The sequence below is a fragment of the Tenrec ecaudatus genome, chromosome 1 (assembly GCF_050624435.1).
Source record: "Tenrec ecaudatus isolate mTenEca1 chromosome 1, mTenEca1.hap1, whole genome shotgun sequence".
In the NCBI taxonomy this organism is placed as follows: domain Eukaryota; kingdom Metazoa; phylum Chordata; class Mammalia; order Afrosoricida; family Tenrecidae; genus Tenrec; species Tenrec ecaudatus.
This window is the reverse complement of record NC_134530.1, coordinates 11,849,424-11,869,590: the sequence shown is the minus strand read 5'-3', so window position 1 is coordinate 11,869,590 and position 20,167 is coordinate 11,849,424. Positions and strand designations below refer to the sequence as shown.

The 20,167-nt window shown below is 39.6% G+C and overlaps 2 protein-coding genes across 2 annotated transcripts in view; one reads left to right on the top strand and one right to left on the bottom strand.

Moving 5' to 3' along the window:
- Positions 1-20,167, bottom strand: part of LOC142442643 (vomeronasal type-2 receptor 116-like) — a 211,081-nt gene that overhangs the window by 66,309 nt on the left and 124,605 nt on the right. The window lies entirely within an intron of this gene.
- LOC142428743 (olfactory receptor 7E24-like) lies at positions 16,709-17,705 on the top strand. Its single transcript, XM_075533562.1, has one exon. It carries the CDS (start codon positions 16,776-16,778, stop codon positions 17,703-17,705), a length of 930 nt encoding a protein of 309 aa, XP_075389677.1. The 5' UTR covers positions 16,709-16,775.

The window sequence follows — 20,167 nt, the reverse complement described above, 5'->3', positions numbered from 1 at the left end:
TTAGAATTTACTCAAAACGAGAGATATCATATTATTGGTCCTTGGGGCGTAGTATGAGACATATACATAAATATATACCTTAAATTTACTGTTGTTGTTGTTAGGCTCCATCAAGTCACCTCCAGCTCATAACAGACCAACGGACAGTAGAAAAACTTTGCCGTATGCCATACTCATGACTGCTGTTAGGTTGTTGTGTTAAGTGCCCTCTAACACGTTCTTACTCATAGCAACTCTGTGCACAAAAGAACAAAACAGCATTTGTGTTAGTTTGAATTGTCTAGAGAAACAAACAAATTACCCTCACATATGAGTAAGAAGGAATTTGTATCAAGAACTAATCTTATATCAAGATGGCATCTCAACCCAGTCCAGTTCATCTCATTAGCTGGAACCCTCTCCAGAGTCACACAGTCTCAGGCCAAGGACAACTCAGAGAGATGAAGCCCAGGCACAGAGAGATAACAGGCCAGTGGGTGCGGTCACTTGGATCCACGGTCCATGGAAACATGGCAGGGACTGGCAGTTCTCAGGGTTGGGCAGTCCCACAAGGGGCCACCCCTGAAGGCGGCCACAGTATCTCAGTAAGGATGAAGGTGCAGGGCAAGAGAGGGAGGACATGCCCTCAGTTTCTCTTATAAAAGGGCCTTGTCCCCCCCCATTCCCCCCAAGGATGTATCATCAGGCTGCTAGCTGGTTGACAAGTTGGAGTACAGCCTTCCATTCGTGCAAATTCACGTAAAGCCTATTGCTCAGCCCCTTCTGCACTACCCTCACAGCTGTGCTGCCAGAGCCCACCACTGAGCTACCGTGTCCGCCCCTCTGTCCAGGGTCTTCTCTTTCACTCTTTCTACTTGACCCAGCATCAGGCCCTTGTCCTGAGGGTGCACTCTGCTAATGACCTGTCCAAAGAGCGTCAGACAAAGTCTCACCATTCTTGTTTCTAAGGAGCATTCTGGTTGTACTTGCTCCAAGTCAGGTCTCTTTATTCTTTTGGAAGTCTATGATACTGTCAATATTCTTCATCAGTAACATGGTTCAAATACAGTGACATTTCTCCTTCAGTCTTCCTTATTCAGCGTTCAACTTTCAGAAGCATATGAAGTTATTGAAAATTCCATGGCTTGTATGAGGTGCACCTTAGTCCTCAAAATGACATTCTTTCTTTTTAACATGTTAAAGATTTACATTCTTGGAAGGATGGAGGTACCACTACCCTATCTCCTAGAGCAACAGTTCTCAACCTGTGAGTCATGACCCCTTTGGACCTCGAACCACCCTTTCAAAGGGGTCACCTAAGACCATCAGAAAACACAAATTCCCAATGGTCTTAGGAACCGAGATACTGCTCCTCTGTCCCTCTCCAAGTGGGTCCGCCCACATACAGATGCACTCACCTATGAGTATGTGGTGTGAAGACTGTTATCCATGCTACACCATGCTGCAAGACAAAATTTTATTTATTCGTAATTAGAAATAAATGTTTTACAACATATAATTACATATTGTTTTGTGATTAATCACTGCTTTAATTATGTTAAATTTATAAAAAGGAAATACATCTTGCATATCAAATATTTACATTATGATTCACAACAGTAGCAAAATTACAATTAGGTGTTGCAACGAAAATAGTTTTATGGTTGGGGGTAACCACAACATGAAAAACTATATTAAAGTGTTGTGGCATTAGGAAGATTGAGAACCTCTGCTGTAGTCTCTATGAGTCAGATTGATAGTAGTGAGTTTGGTGTTGGCCATACATGATAGGCAGGTTTATTGTGCCAACCAGGCCAATAGGAACATGTGGGTTTAAGAAGGTTTCAGTTTGATTGGAGGGCAAAGAGAGAAATGGCTTGGAAATCCCCGCCCTTCTCACTCTTGCTCTCTGGTGATCGGACCAGCCTGTGGCTGCTTTAGCTAGTTCTCTGCCTCAACTTGTGAGCTATACTACCTGTGGGAGAACTCACCTGTGGATCATATTGATAGAGCTTGATGTTTCTTTGATACCTGCTTCAGCATTGTGTACATCACTTGAGTCGTTGAGGCTTGTGGATCCTGTTGTCCTGCGTTGCTTGAGTACTATATTCCATCCAGGCCTGCTTCGCTAATCTCCTCAGCTCCTGACAGTTGGTGACTTGCCCTGCTGTTTGCTTTCTGTGGGCGAACTCTGCCTGCATTTTTGGAGGGAAGTCTGCTTGCTTGACTTTGGACCTGGAGTCCTCTTGAGTTGAAGAATTTCCAATAGATGAACTGTTCCAGCAAAGTGAGTGGGACTGAGCCCTCTATACTGCTGTGTGGACTAATTAGTAGTTATATTCCTTAGTGTTATGTGAATCTATCTATCTAACCATAAGTGTCCTGGTTTTGTTTCTCTAGACAATCCTGCTTAACACATTTGTTTGCTCATATTAAATGAAAATCCATACTGAAGGCTGCCATCTTTGATCTTCATCTCTAAGTGCTTCAAGTCCTTACTAGACTTTCTGAAACAAAGTTCTGTTGTTTTACATGGAAGGTTGTTAATAATTCTACATCTAATACTGATGTAGCATTACTTTTCCTATATTTTAGCTTTATGGATTTTTTGGTTAGCATAGAGATTGAATAAGAAAGAATTCAACACTGATTTTAAAACATGCAGGATATTTCTTGATTTAAAATCATGTGGTACCTCCTTGTTGTGTTTAAATAATGGCCTCCAGGTATATGTACATTTTCCACATGAGTACAATTAAGTGTTCCATTAAGTGTTCTTATTAGTTACCATGTTATCCTTAGTTTATTATGATCCTTACAGTCAACTGCTTTTGAATAGTCAATAAAAACAAGCAAACATTTTCCTGGTATTCTCCACTTCACGCCACATCTTCTGGTGAACCCAACTTGAGTTTATGACAGCTCTGTCAATGTACTGCTACAATGGTTTTTGAGTGATCTTCAGGAAAGATTTACTTGCGTGTGATATTAATTATACCGTTAGATATGTTCTGCATTTTATTGGGTCACGGTCCTTTGGAATGGGCACACATATAGTTCTCTTCTAATCAGTTGTTCAGGGAGCTGTCTTTCAAATTTTTGCCAGAGACTAGTGAGTGCTTCCAGTGCTGCATCAGTGTGTGGAAACATTTCACTTCATATTCCATTAATTCAGAACATTTTATTATATCAACTGTCTAGATATTGAATTTAATTTACTTGATATTGATATCTGATAGCCATTGTTTTCAAAAATTGAAATTGGAACTCATTCCTCAGGTGCCATATTCAAGACTGAAGGGTACAAGGCTTGATGGATTCATGCAAGACTATGGCATACTCCAAGTATTTGCTCAATCCTTGTGCTACCCACTTTACCAATTGAAATATTTCTAATATTCTTTAACTTTCAAGCCAGTAGTGTCACTGGAACAGATCTATTTATGTATTACTTCAATACAAGGTGTCTTTAAAAAATATACTTTTACTGGGGTATGTTACATTTCTATCACAATCCATACATTCATCCAGAGTGTCAAGCACATTTTCACATATGTTGCCATCATCATTTTCAATGAATTCTCTTCCCACTTGAGCCCATGGTATCAGCTCCCCATTTGTTCCCCCTTCATCCCCTGCCTGCCCTCCCTCCCGATCCCTTAATAAGTTACAGATTATTATTATTTTTGATTATTATTTTCTTATCTTACATCGTCCTCCATTGCCTGGCACCCACATTTATGTTGCTCTTCTCCCTGGGCGGGGGTTATAGTTGATCTTTGTGACGGATTTCCCCTTTCTGTCTCCACCATTCCCTACTCCTCCTGGTATCTCTACTCTCATTGTTTGCCCTGAGGTTTTATCTATCCTAGATTCCCTGTGTTTCAGGCTCTTATCTGTAGCAGTGTGCATATTCTGGTCTTATCCGATTTGTAAGGTAGAATTGAGGTAATGATAGTGGATGGAAGGAAGCACTAAAGAACTAGAGGAAAGTTGTATGCTTCATCAGTGCTATACTGCACACTGAATGTCTCTTTCTTTCCCTGTTACCCCTCTCTGAGATGTCCAGTTGCCTACAGATGGAAATTGAGTCTCCACTCCATGCACACACACCTCATTCACATTGGGTATATTTTTGTTCTGGGTCTTAGATGTCTGATACCTGATCCCGTTGACATCTCATGATTGCACAGGCTAGTGTGCTTCTTCCATGTGGGCTTTGTTGCTTCTTATCTAGATGACCGCTTGCTTATCTTCCAGTCTTAAGACCCCAGATGCTATATCTTTTGTTATCAGTTTTCTTCACCACATTTGCTTATGCCCCATTTTGTCTTCAGTGATTGTGTCAGGAAGGTGAGCATCACAGAATGCCGGCTTGTTAGAACAGTGTTCTTGTGTTGAGGGAGTACTTTAGTAGAGGCCCAATGTCCATCTGTAACCTTCTTGACATATAGATAGGAGTATATAGTTCTATTTTGATTTGTTAATAGTTTTATTGGCATATAATTCACACATCGTAGAATTCAATCGTTCAATCATATTAAGAAGAGTTGTGCAATCACCACGATTATCCATACCAGATATTTAATTTTTTACGTATTCATTGTTGCTAGCTTGTTATTTCCCACCAACTTTCCCTGCCATGTCCCTAGGATATTATTTACTAATTAATTTATCATCGTTAGATTTACTTACCTTGGATTTCCTACACAGAAAATACACAAAACAAGGACAACCCACCCCAACAATGAGATATTGAAACAGAAAAATCCTCAATTGTAAAGAAAGCAGAAAATATTTTAAAAATTGTAACAAATGTAAAATTGGTAAAAGCAAGATAAACTAATGAGGTATCATACCTTAAAATTATCACACCTTCTATAATCCATTTACAATGCTCTCTGTTTGATCGCAAGGGGATTTGCATGCCTGGTCAGAGGGGATTCACTGGAACAGAGTCTTGTTTTACTGTAATGCCTTAAGCGAAGCTTGAACTTTATTTTCCAACAATGTTTGTTCTTGATTACATGCTCCCTCTTGAAATAGCTTAATGTCAGACAAAACCATTTTTGGTACAGTCTCAGCCCTTATATCTTCTCTTGATACTTCTCGCATTATATTTTGCCCATGGAATTTTTCAAGTATACAGCTTTAGACTTGACGTTTTTCTTCAATGCTTTAAAAAATCATTTTATTGGTGGCTCTTCACTTTTTTATGTTTCAGCTATGCTGAGTGTGCTGTTCCGTTTTGATTTTATAGCTCCCAGTCTTTGCACATTTCTTTATACTGTTTTGCTTTGTCTCCTTAGGATGCTTTTAGAAATGTTCTGTTGAGTTCATCTATTTAATCATTTCTTCCATTCACTTTAGCTATTCTATGTTCAACTTCAAGTTTCAGAGTCTCTTCTGAAATATGCTTTGATTTTTCATTCCTTCCTTTATTTTAATGATCCTTTGTTTTCTTCATGTATTATGTTCTTGATGTCATCCCATAATTCATCTAGCCTCAGATGACTTATTAATGTGTTTAATGTGTCAAATCTATTTTTGAGAAGGTCTCTAAAATCAGTAGCGATATATTGAAAGTCATAGTTTGACTCTCATTAACATGTTTTATTATTATTTTTTACCTTCAATATGAACTGAATATGACCACTTTATATTCTGCTCCACAATCTGGCTGAGGATACTGATACATCATCTATTACCATATTTTTAGTTATTTTGATTCTTTTTATTAAAAAAAATACACGTTTGTCATGAAGAAGTTGTAAGTCTTGCAAAACTCCATGATTGAGTTAGTTTCTTGTGCCAAGATGGCTCATAAACATGTGGGTTTAATTGAAGGGCAGAGGGATAAATGGCTCAGTGAGCTTCACTTTTCTAGTTCTCAGGTCTCTTGCTTTGTGATGGTTGCTTCAGGGTGGAGCTGCCTTCGCAGTTCCGTTTCAGCTTGCAAGGCTGACTTCCTGAAAGACATCCACAAACTGCATGGACCTACCCCGATGCTGCCCTGGGTGCTGGAGAAGCCATGTGGAGACCCCTGCCAGCACTGAGATGCTTTCATGTTCATGGATTCGACTTTCCTCCAGTAGTCAGCAACATAGTGTGTTTTTTGACATGGAGGAGGACTTTGTGGATTGGTGTTGGACATATGGGTTAATTTTGGACTTGTGGGCTTGGGCAGCACTGGCTTGGGATGTTTTCTTGATGTGCACTTATCCTTTATATAAAACTCTCTCTTAGACATGAGTTTCTGTGGATTTGTTTCTCTAAAGTACCCAGACTCACACAATGATATTTCTAGCTTTGTTTTAGTATCACCAAGATCAAACTTTCCAACTATTCATTACAACTTCCTCTTTGATCCCTACAGTCCTCTTCCAAAAATGAATAATTATTAATGCCTATTTATTACATGTTTTTTCAATTAAAGAAAGAAGTTGGTAGAATTCATCAAGTTCTTTAGCACTAGTTTTAGTGGTTGGTGGAAGTTAGTATAATAGTTGTGCTAAGTGGTCTTCCATTTAGGAATGTAGACATTATCCTGGCATAGACAGTGTTGCAGTTTATGATAGATCTTGAAATATGTGTTTTGGTGATAAATTGCCCATAATGCCTCTTCAACATGTCATTCTCAGCATACTATGTAACATTTTTGTCTGATTTAAAATCATCCAAATCAATCCATTCCAGCTCAATAATACCTACAATTTAAAAATAATTTTCTATATTACTAGGTTAATACTTTGTAAACTCCATATTATGGTTATTACTGGATGTTTACAGCTGTTTCTTCTACTTTTCTGTGGCATGATGTACATCATCATATGAAAGGCCCGAAAGTTTTCCCCCATTTACGTCGTTAAGGTTGACTGTGCTTTGAAGAGGCACTTCTTCCCCAGTTGTACTTTGAGTGCTCATCTTCTGGTGCTAAGTCTAAGAACAAGAACATCCTACGGTTTTGCATAAGGTTTTCAGGGCTAATTCCTCAGGAGGGGAACGCACTGCTTCACAGTGTGCTTTCAGTCTGTGAGCTCAGCTGAAACATGTTTACAATGACGGCCCTTGGGAGTATTTGAAATGTCACCACCATAGCTTCACAGCAAAAGACAAGAAGCCACAGTAAAATAACTGACAAAGCGGGGTCATTGTGAGTAGTCATTAATTATGTCGTTGAAAAAAATATTTTCAGTGAGGAAGTCTCTGTCCTTGCAAAACTCTATTGTGTGATCTCGGACAATGATTCTACCACTGAGGTCACGTGTTCCAACTGGTGATCCTTCCTCCTTGTTTCCTCCTTTCACAATCTAATCACCAATAATTCAGGCTGCATCTTCAGGGCATGTTTAATTAGTTTTAGGTCTCAGAGTGATATAATTCTTCAATTTTTCATTGCTGACTTTAGTGGTTGGTGTGCAAATTTGAATAAAAGTCATATCAAATGCTTTTTGTAGTTATTTGGATATCATAATTATATTTCAGGATATATATTGAAATAATTTTTATTTGTGTTTTTAAAATGTGACCATTCCTATTTAATCTGCCATTTCAGCACGGCAAATCAATCAGTGAGATAATCTTTTGAATCAAAATGGCCACTACCAGTCCATTTCAACTCACTGGTACTTGGCTATTGATCTTTATGTATTCCATTTCATGTTTTGATAACTTCCAATTTTCCAAATTTCGGAATGACTAAATTCCATATTCTGAATGCTAATGGATACTTATGGTTGTTGTTTTTCTCATTTTAAGTCTTGTCACAAAACAAATGAAGGTCCTGAATAATTTATTCCATCCATGTCATTGAGGTGAACTTTCTCCCATGAATATTTTGGGAGCTTTCCATGCGAAGGGACTTATTTTCTGGCACTATATCTGAAAATAACCCACTTCTATTAATAAGGTTTTGGATGGCCTATATTAAAAAAGCAGATCACCAGCTTCTACCTCCTAGTCTGTTTTAGTGTGGACTCTGCCCTGAAGCCTGCCCACTTTGGCCAATGCTGTTGGTATTTGAAGAATGGTGGCATCACTTCTGCTGTCACAGCACAGACACTGACCAAAAAGCGGGAGCATTGCACTGTATTTGCATAGATAGAGCATGTCCTATTGTCTCCTATCAAGTTGTTCATTGGGTAGGTTCCATGGGTTTTTGATAACTAACATTTCCAAAGTTGATTACCAGATCTTTTTCTAAAAGTGCTCCCAGGTAAGACTTCAACCTTTTGGTGAGCAGTCAGGGATATATTACCAGTGACTCTCACTGAGTACTGCTTACTTGCCTTTAATTAAAATGATTACTTTTCTCTCAAAATAATTATTTCTCATTGCATGTATTTCCTTCCTATGACGGCTGATGTTTTACACTTGGTATGCATGTTTTATCTGAAAACACCACTGCCCTTCTGACATTCTGTATCCCTGGGTCTCTAAAGCAGGTTTGTACAGAAACAGGTTACTAGTACAGAGAGCAGGGAGAAGTGCAGTGGTTGGGTTTGCTACAACTGAGAAACATTGCTGAAGGTAACCGGAGTATTTGGCTCTGAAATGTGCACAATTTGCTTGTAAACTTCATTCAAAACACAGGCAACAGAGTGGCTCACTGCTTCCTGTTTCACTTGCTTCCTTTGAATAATATTTTCTTTTTTTCCAAATGCTCTCTTAGGTACCTGGCGCCACAGAATCTGATAAGCATCTCAGAATTCTTCCTCTGGGATCTCTGAGGATCCAGAATTACAGCCTCTTCTCTTTGGGCGGTTCTTGCTCATATTCCTTAGCAGAGGCGCTGGTAACCGACTAATCATCTTGGCTGCTAAATCTGACCAGAATCTCCACACCTCTATCTATTTCTTCCTCTCCATTTCTTCTTGACTGATATTGTTTTCATCTCCACGACAGTCCCCCAAATGCTGGTGAACATCTAGACGCAGAGCAAAGACATCACTTATATGGGATGCTTGACGCAAGTGTCCCTTTTGTATCTTTCTGCATGTTTGGCAGTATGTTTGTTCCTCACCATCATGGTGTATGACAGGTCTGTGGCTTTCTGTCACTCCTAGCACTACCCAATCATCAGGAATCACTGCCTAGGTGGTTTGTTAGTTTGGGCATCTCTTTTCATCAACCTTTTGGACTTCCCAGTTGCATTGCTTAATGGAATCACAACTTATTTTTTCTAAAGATGTAAAAATCCCACATTTGTTCTGTGACCTCCCTCAACTTATAAACCTGGCCTTTTCTCATACCTCCACCAGTGCTCCGTTAGTATATTGTTTTGATGCCATTTTTTGTGGAGTTCCAGTCTTGGTGATCCTTGTCTCTCTCCCGTTTTTTCATTTTAAAAATCATTTTACTGGGGGCTCATACAACTCTTTTAAAAAATCATTTTATTGGGGCATCATACAATTCTTATCGCAATCCACACATCCATCCATTGTGTCAAGCACATTTGTACATTTGTTGCCATCATCATTCCCAAAACAGTTGTTTTCTACTTGAGCCCTTAATATCATTTCCCCCCACTCCCTCCATGTTACCCCATCCCTCATGAACCTTTCATAATTCATAAATTATTATTATTTTGTCAGCTTACACTGTCTGACATCTCCATTCACTCACTTTTCTGTTGTCCATCCTCTAGGGATGAGCTTATACATTGATCCTTGTAATTGGCTCCCTCTTTCTACCCCACCTTCCCTCCACTCTCCAGGTACCACCACTCTCAACACTGGTCGAGAAGGGGTCATATGTCCTGTATTCCCTGTGTTTCTAGATCCTATCTGTACCAACACACACCCTTTGTTCTAGCCATATTTGTGAGATAGAATGGGGATCACCATAGTGGGGGGAGGAAGCATTTAAGTACAGAGGAAAGTTGTATGTTTCATCGTTGCTACCCTGCACCCTGACTGGCTCATCTGCTCCCTGCTACATTTCAGTAAGGGGGTGTCCAGTTGTCAACTAATGGGCATTGGGTCTCCACACTTCACTCACCCTCATTTACAATGATATGATTTTTTTTCTTTGATGCCTGATACTTGATCCCTTCAACATCTCATGGTGTTCTTCTTCCACGTGGGCTTTGTTGCTTCTGGGGGTCCAGGGTCAGGCGGTAGCGGATTGTATGAATGAAGTAGGAGCTGGTTGATGGTTAGGTTGGAGAAGTCTTTTATTTGTTCCTGTAAAAAATTAAGAATAAAATACAGGGAGCTAAAAGTAATAGCAGACAGATTATAATTATGGGTCTGACCAAGGGCAAAATCCAAGCTGCAAGGGGGTTTTGAAACCACAAAGAAGAGCCAGTGGTGCTTTATTGGCGCTTCCTCATTTCCTAGGCTATGATGAGGAGCACTTTAATATTTTGTTCAACTCTGCCTGGTTCTGCTCAATAAAGAAAAGACTTTGAAACCCCATCTCTTATTCTCTGCTTTCAGCCAAGAGTTTCTGACATTAGCAGAGATATCCCTCATTCTATGCCTTCTTCGGAATCCAACTAGAGTGTCTGACATCTCTTAGGTATTCCATCTGATGAAGTCCACGTATATTGTCATTGTTTATGTGGTTGAAAAAAGTTATTTACAATGGAAAATGGTTAGTCTTGCAAGATTCTATAGCCCATCAGCTAACTTCATTTCTCTCACCAGCGCTATTTTCTGACTATTGGTTCTTCATTTTTACATTTCAATTACCAATAATTATTAATGCATCTTATTGCTTGGTTGATTAACTTCAGATTGAAGAAGTTAATTGCATTCTTCGGCTTCCTCGTCATGAGTTTTAGCAGTTTCTTTGTGAATTTAAATAATACTTGTATTACCTGGACTTCCTTGTAAATGCATAGATATTATGCTATCACCAATATCATTGTATTTCCAACAGATCTTGACTTGTTTCTTTTGATAGTCAATGTAATGTCATTGCTCTTCAATTTGTCATTATTTTCATAGAAAATCAAATGATTGTTTGACACAACGTGACCAATAGCAGTATATGTAAGCTCATGAATATATAGATCTTTATGGATTCTATTTCATTTTGGACATCTTCCAAATTTCCTGGATTCATACTTTAAGCTTTCTATGTGACAGTTATTCCGGGATGTTTGCATTTGCTTCTTCTCCTTTTGAGGTCTGCTCCACCAGCCACTGAAGTTCAAAACAGTTTACTTGATTCACATGATTGAAGGTCCACTCTACTTGGAGGAGACATCTCTTCTACAGTCCTACGTGAGTGTCATCGAACCCGGGGGAGGGGGGCATCATCTTCTGGAGATACAGCTGATAAAATCCCACTGTCCTACTTCAACGTTTCCAATAGTTAACCCCTCAGAACGGCAGCCTCTTCCTTCTTCATCATGTGCACTCAGTGTGGAAACTCTGATGAAACCTGTTCACCAAGGTCTACCTGCTGGGGTTTGAAATGCTGGTGGCACACGCTCTAGCTTCAGAGAAACTCATAAGCCTCTGCAGTATGACAAACTGGCAGGTGAGTGATGCATATAGATCATAGTGCTCCCCAAATTAGATAAATAATCAATGTGTTTGGATATATCAATTCATGCATTGGTTTAGTGTTGAAATAGATTTATATTTTAACCTCTTTATAAATTGGACATTGGAAGTGAGGGTTTCAGGGTTCCTCCTTAGATTGGAAGGGCCCAGATTCCAAGGAAATGAACTCTCTTCTCATTCTGTTTCATGAATACTAATGAGTCCCCAGAGATTGGAGTGCCACGCACCAATTTGGCTAATTGTATGCTCTGGGCATTTAATTCTCATGGCCAGATAATTCTAAATAACCCATTTATACCGTCCAGACTTTAGCGTGTCCATCACAATCCAGCAGTCTCCAGCCCTGTGTCTCTTCTCTAGGCATTCCAAGCCTGAGTCTCTCTTTTTAGGAGACTTGAGAAAGTTGCCTCACCAACCAGAAGAGAGCTGTCATGACAGCACTTCATGGTCATTCCCCAGCAGAAACCCTTCGAAACACATGAGTGCAATGAGACAGAGAGGGTGCAGTGCGTACTTAGAGAGGGTGCAGAGTGTGTTACCTCTCATTGGGACCAACGGCACAGTTGGGATGGATCAATAGGAGGTCCGGAGTGCTGGGTTTCATCTCAGAGACCTGAACAGTTTCTGCTGCTGCTTCTAGTAAAAGTGTGACGATGCTCATTGAGAGTTGGTGTATGTCCTGCATCCGCTCTACTTCCCATGTGCAGTACCCAACCAACGCAAGAAATGGGCTCCTCTTACCTGACCCCTAAACACTTCAAAATGATCTAGATGGTCATGGCAATAGTAAGGATGATGGCAGTCATCACAATATCATAAATATTATGTCACAACCCCAAAATCATAAACAACATGGAGGCTGCCCAGGGCCAGGATCTGAGGTAAGTTTTCTACATAGCTTCTTCCTTTTAGTTGCACAAGTTCACCTCGGAAATAGCAGCATACTCTGTTCAATTTCACAGTAAAAAAGCACAGCCTTCTCCTGAAACTTGTACTCCATCATGTACTAAATCAGCAAGTTGTACAAAATTATTAATATTGAAATCAAAAGTCTGACTCCAGATCCAGGTTACTTGTCTACTTTCCCCCCCTCCACCCTGCCTTGCCATTTCACTCCCCTGGTCTCTCCAGGTATAGACTACCTACTCCCTGTGTTCTCATGTGTTGGGGTGGAGGGGTGGTTTAATTACTGCAGACCACACTGGACAGTTGTGGTGTTCCTTTTTGCATGAAGGATACATGACCGAGCTTCCGGTGAGAACCATGTAACAATCTGCTGCATGAAACTCAGATCTGCTAGCTTTCTCATTCTGGCCCTGAATTTTGTCTCACCTGCCTTTTCTTGTTTTATTCTTGAAATTGCGTCCATCTGGATCTCAAGAAAAGCTCACCAATGGCTATCAGGTTCATGCTGACATCTACCCTACAGGACAGAGTAGAACTGCCACTGTGGGTTCCTCAGACTAAATGTGAACAGCAAACTTCATCTTTCTCCTTGGGATCAGTTGGTGTTTTAGACTGCTGACCTTGACGTAAGTAGCCTATTTTCGATGAGTTCAACGGTATAATTTAGCTGTATCTTTGGTTAAATTCCTTGTATTTTCATTTTAAAATATAAATAAATAGAGGGAAGTTGCTCTGTGCATGGACATCAGTGACCTTCAGTCTATTTGTGAGTCCTGTCAGCCTCCTTTTGATTTGTGAGACACAGGGAAAATTCTTAATCTGTTACAGTGATTTAGTTTATATATAGCTGATGGAGAGATCTTGGTTGAAGGGTAATGGATATTACATATCAATTGAATATGTGAAGTATTCCCATAGTCCAGGTACAATACTTTTATATCTTTTTATTAATATAAATTAGATGACGTTACATACGATACAGCTAAGTATGCTGTGATCGGAAGGTAACCTTTGTCTAGATCCCTGTCAGACTTTTTTTTTCATTATTATAGAAATAGTTATTGAAAGTTTGGAAGGAAACATTGAGTCTTATCCATTTCTGATTCCTCAGAGTCTCTTCCATAATTGGCACCATGAAGTCTACCATCACAAAAACAACGTGGAATAGAATTTCTCTTGGTTCAAAGTATCAGCATGAAAGTTGAGTACCTTCTTTGCTGAGAAAATTCTTAAAATGAGGATTAACAACCGCCCCCCCCCACCAAAAACCCATATGCCCCATAGGATTACAAAACCCCAAACCCAAACTCACTGTAACTATGTGGGTTCCAATGCATAGAGACCCTTTAGGACAGGGTCAAACTGCCCCTGCGAGTGTCTGAGACTGTAACTCCTTACAGAAGCAGAAAGCCCCATCTCTGTCTCATAGAGTGGCTTGTAGCTTGAAACTGCTGAACAGCGACAAGAGAAATCAAATACTTTCTATGTTGTTGTCACATGTTAAATGGTTGTACGTGAACCAATTATTTTTATGACCATGACTGTGTCTTCCTCCCATCTCCTTTTGATTCTCCCTGTTCCTTGAATATTTGGATCATAGAATTCTTCAATATTCTAACTCAAGCCTTGAAGTTTTCCAGCAGTTCTCTCAATCTGAGATATACTGAGTGTGTTCTTCCCTCCTGATTTCAAGTCCTTGCATATTTCATTTATAACGCTTTAGTTTATCTTCTTGAGATACCTTTGACAATTTTTGTTCAGCTCTACAATTAAGAGCAGCTTTCAGTGTCTCTTCTGACATTCACTTTGCTGTTTTCTTTCTTTCCTAACATTTCCTTACTATTTTTTCTTTCCTAACCTTTTAAAGGCCGTTTTCTTTTTCACAATATTCTTGATGTCATCCTACAACTATCCATGATTCAGTCATCTGTGTTCAATTTCTGAAATCTGTCCTGACATTACATATTTAATGTGGCATTTTGATTCTTCTGAACTTGTTTTAATTTTCTTCAGTGTTGATCTGAACTTGCATGTCAGCAATTGATGATTTGTGCCATGGTTAGCTCCTGGTCTTGATGTCCTGATAATATTGAACTTTTTCTTCATGGTTTCCCACAAATGTGGTCCATTTTTTGGTTCTCCGTGTATTCCATTTGGCAAAGTGCACACGTATAACTCTTGTTGAAAAAAGGGTATTTGAAATGAAGAAGTCATCTTGCAAAATTCTATCATTTGATCTCCTGCTTCATTTCTATCCTCAACGTGATATTTTCAAAGTAGCAATCCTTTCTCTTTATTTCTACCTTTCACATGCAAAATGTACTGACAATTATTGTTTATTCACTTTCAGAGTGAAGTTGCTAGAATTCTGGGATTTCTTCATCATTGGCTTTCATGGTTGGCGGATAATTTTGAATCATATTTCTATTAAATATACTTCATTGTGCCTATATATTATTCTATTAATGACATCATTGTACTTCAAGATAGATCTTGAAATGCCCCTTTTTTGATGAGAACTGTAACTCCATTTCTCTTGAACCTCTAACACCATTGCCAACAGTGAACAGGTAACCATTTGACTCAAAATGACTAATGCCAGTCCATTTCAGCTCACCAAATGCTTAGGATGTTAATATATATGCATTCCATTTTCATTTTTGATGACTTTCAATTTTCCTAGATTGATATGTCATACAACACAATTTCTCAGTATTCATGGAAAATTTCCGGTGTTTCTTTTCATTTTGAATCATGTTCCATATGGCAGAATAAGCCCCTCCAGCTTTGTCATTAAGGTTCAGTGTACTTTGAGTAGACAACTCTTCTTCAATCTCAAATGCATTCTCTTCCAACTGAGGGTTCATCCTGCGGCACTGTATCAGAAAATAGTCCAATGCTATTCATCAGATGGTCAGTGGCTACATTTTCAGGAGTTGGCCACATCTTTCCACTTCCTAATCTATGTTTCCTTTGGAAGTCGCACTGGACCACTTCACCATGGGTGACCTTGATGGGATTTAGAACACTGGTAGCATAGCTTTCAGAGGTACAGCTACCAAGAAGGAGCCCCAGTGCAGACCGATGGATGAGCGGGGAGTCCTTGTTCTAGGACTTACTTAAGAGAAATCACAGCTTTCAATTATCCTCAAAAGTTTAGATTTTTATAAAAATGAAACTTTAAATAGAGTGGAACATCTGAGGGACAACTAAATCTGATCACATGAAAAATGCATCTAGGTCCACACATTACTATCTAACCATGCTTCCCTACTTTTCATTTGTGGTGTTGATCTGCACAAAACCTATAGCATTGGAACACTATATTAATTAGAGCTATAAAACAGATATCATAGAAAGTCCTTACAGATCTACTCATGCTCTTTTATATCTGGGATCTAGTCCAATAGGAGATTCTTGGAGAAATGAAATCAGCAGGATGTGGAATGATAGGATCATGAATGTTACCAGATGGGTGTTGGCTGAAAGTTGAAAATACAAAAGGAAATGTTCGCCTGTGTGTTTCATTGATTATGAAAATGCATTCTACTGTACAGATCATAACAAATTATGGATCTCATTCCTTATTCCCAAGATATTGGAACTCCAGAATTGTCCTGTGAGCACAGAAAGAAGCTGTGCCCATACCAAGAGGTAGTCACTGGAATGAACCAAGGAAGAATGTGTCTCAGGGTAGTGTTTCTGTACCAGACTGAGTGACAGTCAACTACTACGGTTCTTTATACCCATGGTTCCTTATATGATGTATTTTGGTTTCGGACTTTACATGCCCAACACTTTCATCTTATGGGAGGGCATTGATATGCTGATGGACAGGAGTGGGGTAAATCCTCATTAATCATTTGGAATATGCAGAGGCTACAACCTTGATAGTGAAAAGTAAAGAGAACTTGATGGAGATCAGAGCACACAGACTTCTGAATGCATTACAGTTGATTCTTCATATCTTTTGGTCAAAATAATTTTTCATGGAGAAAAATTCCTTCTTGGATATGCTTCCTTCATAAACGAGGCATATATTTCACTCATTCTCTGCTCTGTTTTCTTAATGTCCCTTGCTGGTCCCACATTCTGTAGCCCAGGATCTCTGAAGTGTTTGTGAGACACAGGTGACTAGCAGAGAGCACAGTGAAGAAAGAGTTCAGGTAAATATACAGGTTGGCTTGTAGTAATACAGCCTAAAAAATATTGCTGAAGGTACTGGGACATTATTGCTGCAGTTGTGAACAGATGTAAATTTGCATGCTTCATTGATCAGTTTCTTGCATTCAGAATGCAAACACAGTGCTGACTTCCTGTTCACTTATTTTCTTTTAACACGACTTTTTTTCCCCCAAATGCTATCTCAGCTACATGGAGTCACAAAATCTAACAAGTGTCCCAGAATTCCTCCTCCTGGGCCTTTCTGAGGAGCCAGAACTGCAGCCCGTCCTCTTTGGGCTGTTGCTGTCCATGTACTTGATCACTGTGGCTGGAAACCTGCTCATCGTCCTGGCTGTCAGCTCTGATAAACGTCTCCACACCTCCATGTACTTCTTCCTCTTTAACCTCTCCTTGGTGGACATCGGTTTCATCTCCACCACAGTCCCCAAAATGCTGGTGAACATCCAGACACAGAACAAATCCATCACCTATGTGGGCTGCCTGACACAAGTGTCTTTTTTATATCTCCTTGGATGTTGGGACAGTATGTTGCTCACCGTGATGGCTTACGACAGGTTCGTGGCTATATGCTCCCCGCTGCACTATGCAGTCGTCATGAACGCCCACCGCTGTGGCTTTCTAGTTTTGGTGTCTTTTTTTATCAGTCTTTTGGACTCCCAGCTGGAGTGTTTGTTGGTGTCACAGGTTACCTTCTGTACGACTGTGGAAATCCCTCATTTCTTCTGTGACCCTCCTCAACTAGTTAAGCTTGCCTGTTCGGACACTACCCTCAGCATCGTACTGTTAAATTGTGTGGTTGCCATCTTTGGTGGTGTTCCAGTCTCAGGGATCCTTTTCTCTTATACAAGAATTATTTCTGCCATCCTGAAAGTCTCATCTACAAGTGGGAAGTATAAAGCCTTCTCCACCTGTGGCTCCCACCTGTCGATCGTTTGCCTATTTTATGGAACAGGTATTGGGGTGTACTTCACTTCAGTTGTCTCTTCTTCTGCCAGAAAGGTTGCAGTGGCCTCAGTGATATATACCATGGTCACCCCTATGCTGAACCCCTTCATTTACAGCCTTAGAAACCGAGATATCAAGATTTCCTTGAAAAGGCTCCTTAGCAGAACATTCTAATTTTGATTCCTGTACTAATTTAATGTGTGAATTGTACTAGAAGGCAAGATCTAATAACTGCAACCAGATATCTTGCCTCTTTGACTGCATAATTTTTGTAGTTCTCATAGGTTTCAATAGTTATTTTCCTGTTTGAGCGTTACTTCCTTTGTCTTATCTGTAATGACATAGTAGGTGAATTCCCAGGAGCTTTCTTGACTAGTGGGTCCCACAAGGTCAGCAGTTAAGACCTACCACCTGCTCTACTGGAGAAAGGTGAGGATTTCTGTCCCATTAAGATGTACTATGGAAGAAACCACCCACAGAGATGGTTTTCTAAGAATTCTACTCTTACCTATAGGTTGCTGTGAGTCAGAATAGACTGGATGGCAGTAAATGTGTGTGTGTGTGTGCCTGTGTGTGTTTATTTGTATATATATATATATATGTGTGTGTGTATGTGTGTTCAGAAGTATTCTGGGCTCTGGCAGTCTGTAGGGTCAAGTCACATAATAGTTTTGGCATCTCAAATTGGCCTTCTAACTGCAAGGCCAGCAGTTTGAAACCACCATTTGCACCATTGGAGAAAGACAGGCCCTTGTCTCCCTGTAAAGAGTCATAGTCTTGTAAAGTCACAATGGCCATTCTACCCTGTCCTTTAGGGTCACTATGAATCAACATTGACTCAAAGGTAGTAAGTTTTTTTTAAAGCTTTTCATCTTGACTCAGACTTCCTGTAAAAACGCACCATATTTGAATATACTTACAATGTGCATACTTTATTTAATCCATATCTATTATGTAGACTCCCTTTGCATCTAACAGATCTGTGTATGCAGTTTACATGTCAGAATGCATGGCACTGCTCCCAAATTGTGACTTTACACTGCACTCATTTGGGAAGCTTGGGACATGGTGATGCCTTGCTCTCACCAGCTCAGCTTCTGATCTTGACTGTACATGTGATAGTCATTCTCACATTTCTCCCTTCTTTATGGTCTATCGTTGTCCTTGTTTGCATGTAGATGCTTCTGTTCCTCTACTCTCCATCCTGTAAGCATAGTTTATTTTGATGACTTTCTCTATTGGTTTCTGGATAATGATGTTATGTGTCTTAATCTCAGATTTTGTCTGAGCATTCTGTCTCTCTGCTCGGTTGCACAATCCATGCGCTGCCACCTCAGAACTCACAGACAATGCTCTCAGTTGTGGGAGTTGATTAGGTCTATTAAGAGGTTATCACAGCCAGGATCAGAAAACCTTGGTCTGCAGCAACACCCCACCTGAGACAGCAGCCAAATCTCTCTCCCTGGTCTTCAAGCAATCCTCTCACATCTGCCTGGGGCTGTGCCTCACCCTCTCATAGTCACAGGGCTACTCCTCTGCTGTGTCTCCTGGTCTCCTTGTCTTCGGTTCTGGTCTTGGCATGGCATGCCTCTGCCACGCCCACCGAAGGCAGATATTTTAAAGGTGCTCTAATAGTGGCTTTTCTTCCATGATATTCCAGGAATTCTTTGTCTTCCTGCTACTGAGATAGCTCTCTTATACACAGTGGAATGACAATCCTATCGGACCAGTTCCCTCCCCTATTGTTTCACCCACCCTATTTGCATAGCCCCACCCACATCATTTGGGGGCAGTTATAGGGACACGAAGTGCAAGAACCTCATTAGGAAATTTCGCTGGACCCAGGTTTATCTGACTCTCTGATGACTGAGAAGTATGCAGAGATACTGCTCATCGTGACTGATTTAGAACCCGCCAATGGAGCATCTTGTCTGTCTCTTCCCTGAGCCACTTATTTAAAGTTAAGCCCTGAAGTAGAAGATTTGGACTCTAATATTACATTATGCTTGTTAATTCTGATTCTCTCATGCTAGTAGAATGTTTTGAGGACTTACATGTTTCTTCTGATTTCCTTGCAATAAACAAAAGGTTTAGCATAGCAAAGCTGACCATTTCTTTATTTATTCTTATGATAAAATCCTCTAGATATATTTTTTAATGTTTTCATAATATTATAAGTGATTTATATATCTATAAATATTTTCTTTAAAATATACCTAAGCAGTATTACACTAAACATATTTTCACACAAAAGTTCTCATTTACTATAACATTATCTATTAATTTTTGAATTAAATAAATATTTTAAAATAAATCATTTTATTGGGTGCTTTTATAGTGTTTATAACAATCCATACATCAATTGTATCAAGAACATTTGTACATATTCTGCCATCATCATTTAAAAAATATTTTCTTTCTGTTTGAGCTCTTGATTTCAGCTCCTCTATTTTTCTAACCCTTCTGTACCTTCCCACCCGCAATGACCTCTGAGAAATTGTAATTGATTATTATTTCATATCTTACATTTCCTGCTGTTCCCCTTCACCCACGTTATTGTTTTTCATCCTCCTGGATGCGGGGGAAGGGAGTTATACATTGTTAATCATTGTAGTTGGTTTTCTCATTCTCCTCCC

What these genes read in the sequence shown, in the direction of transcription:
- LOC142428743 (XM_075533562.1), top strand. Translation starts at nt 16,776, where the DNA reads ATGGAGTCACAAAATCTAACAAGTGTCCCAGAATTCCTCCTCCTGGGC.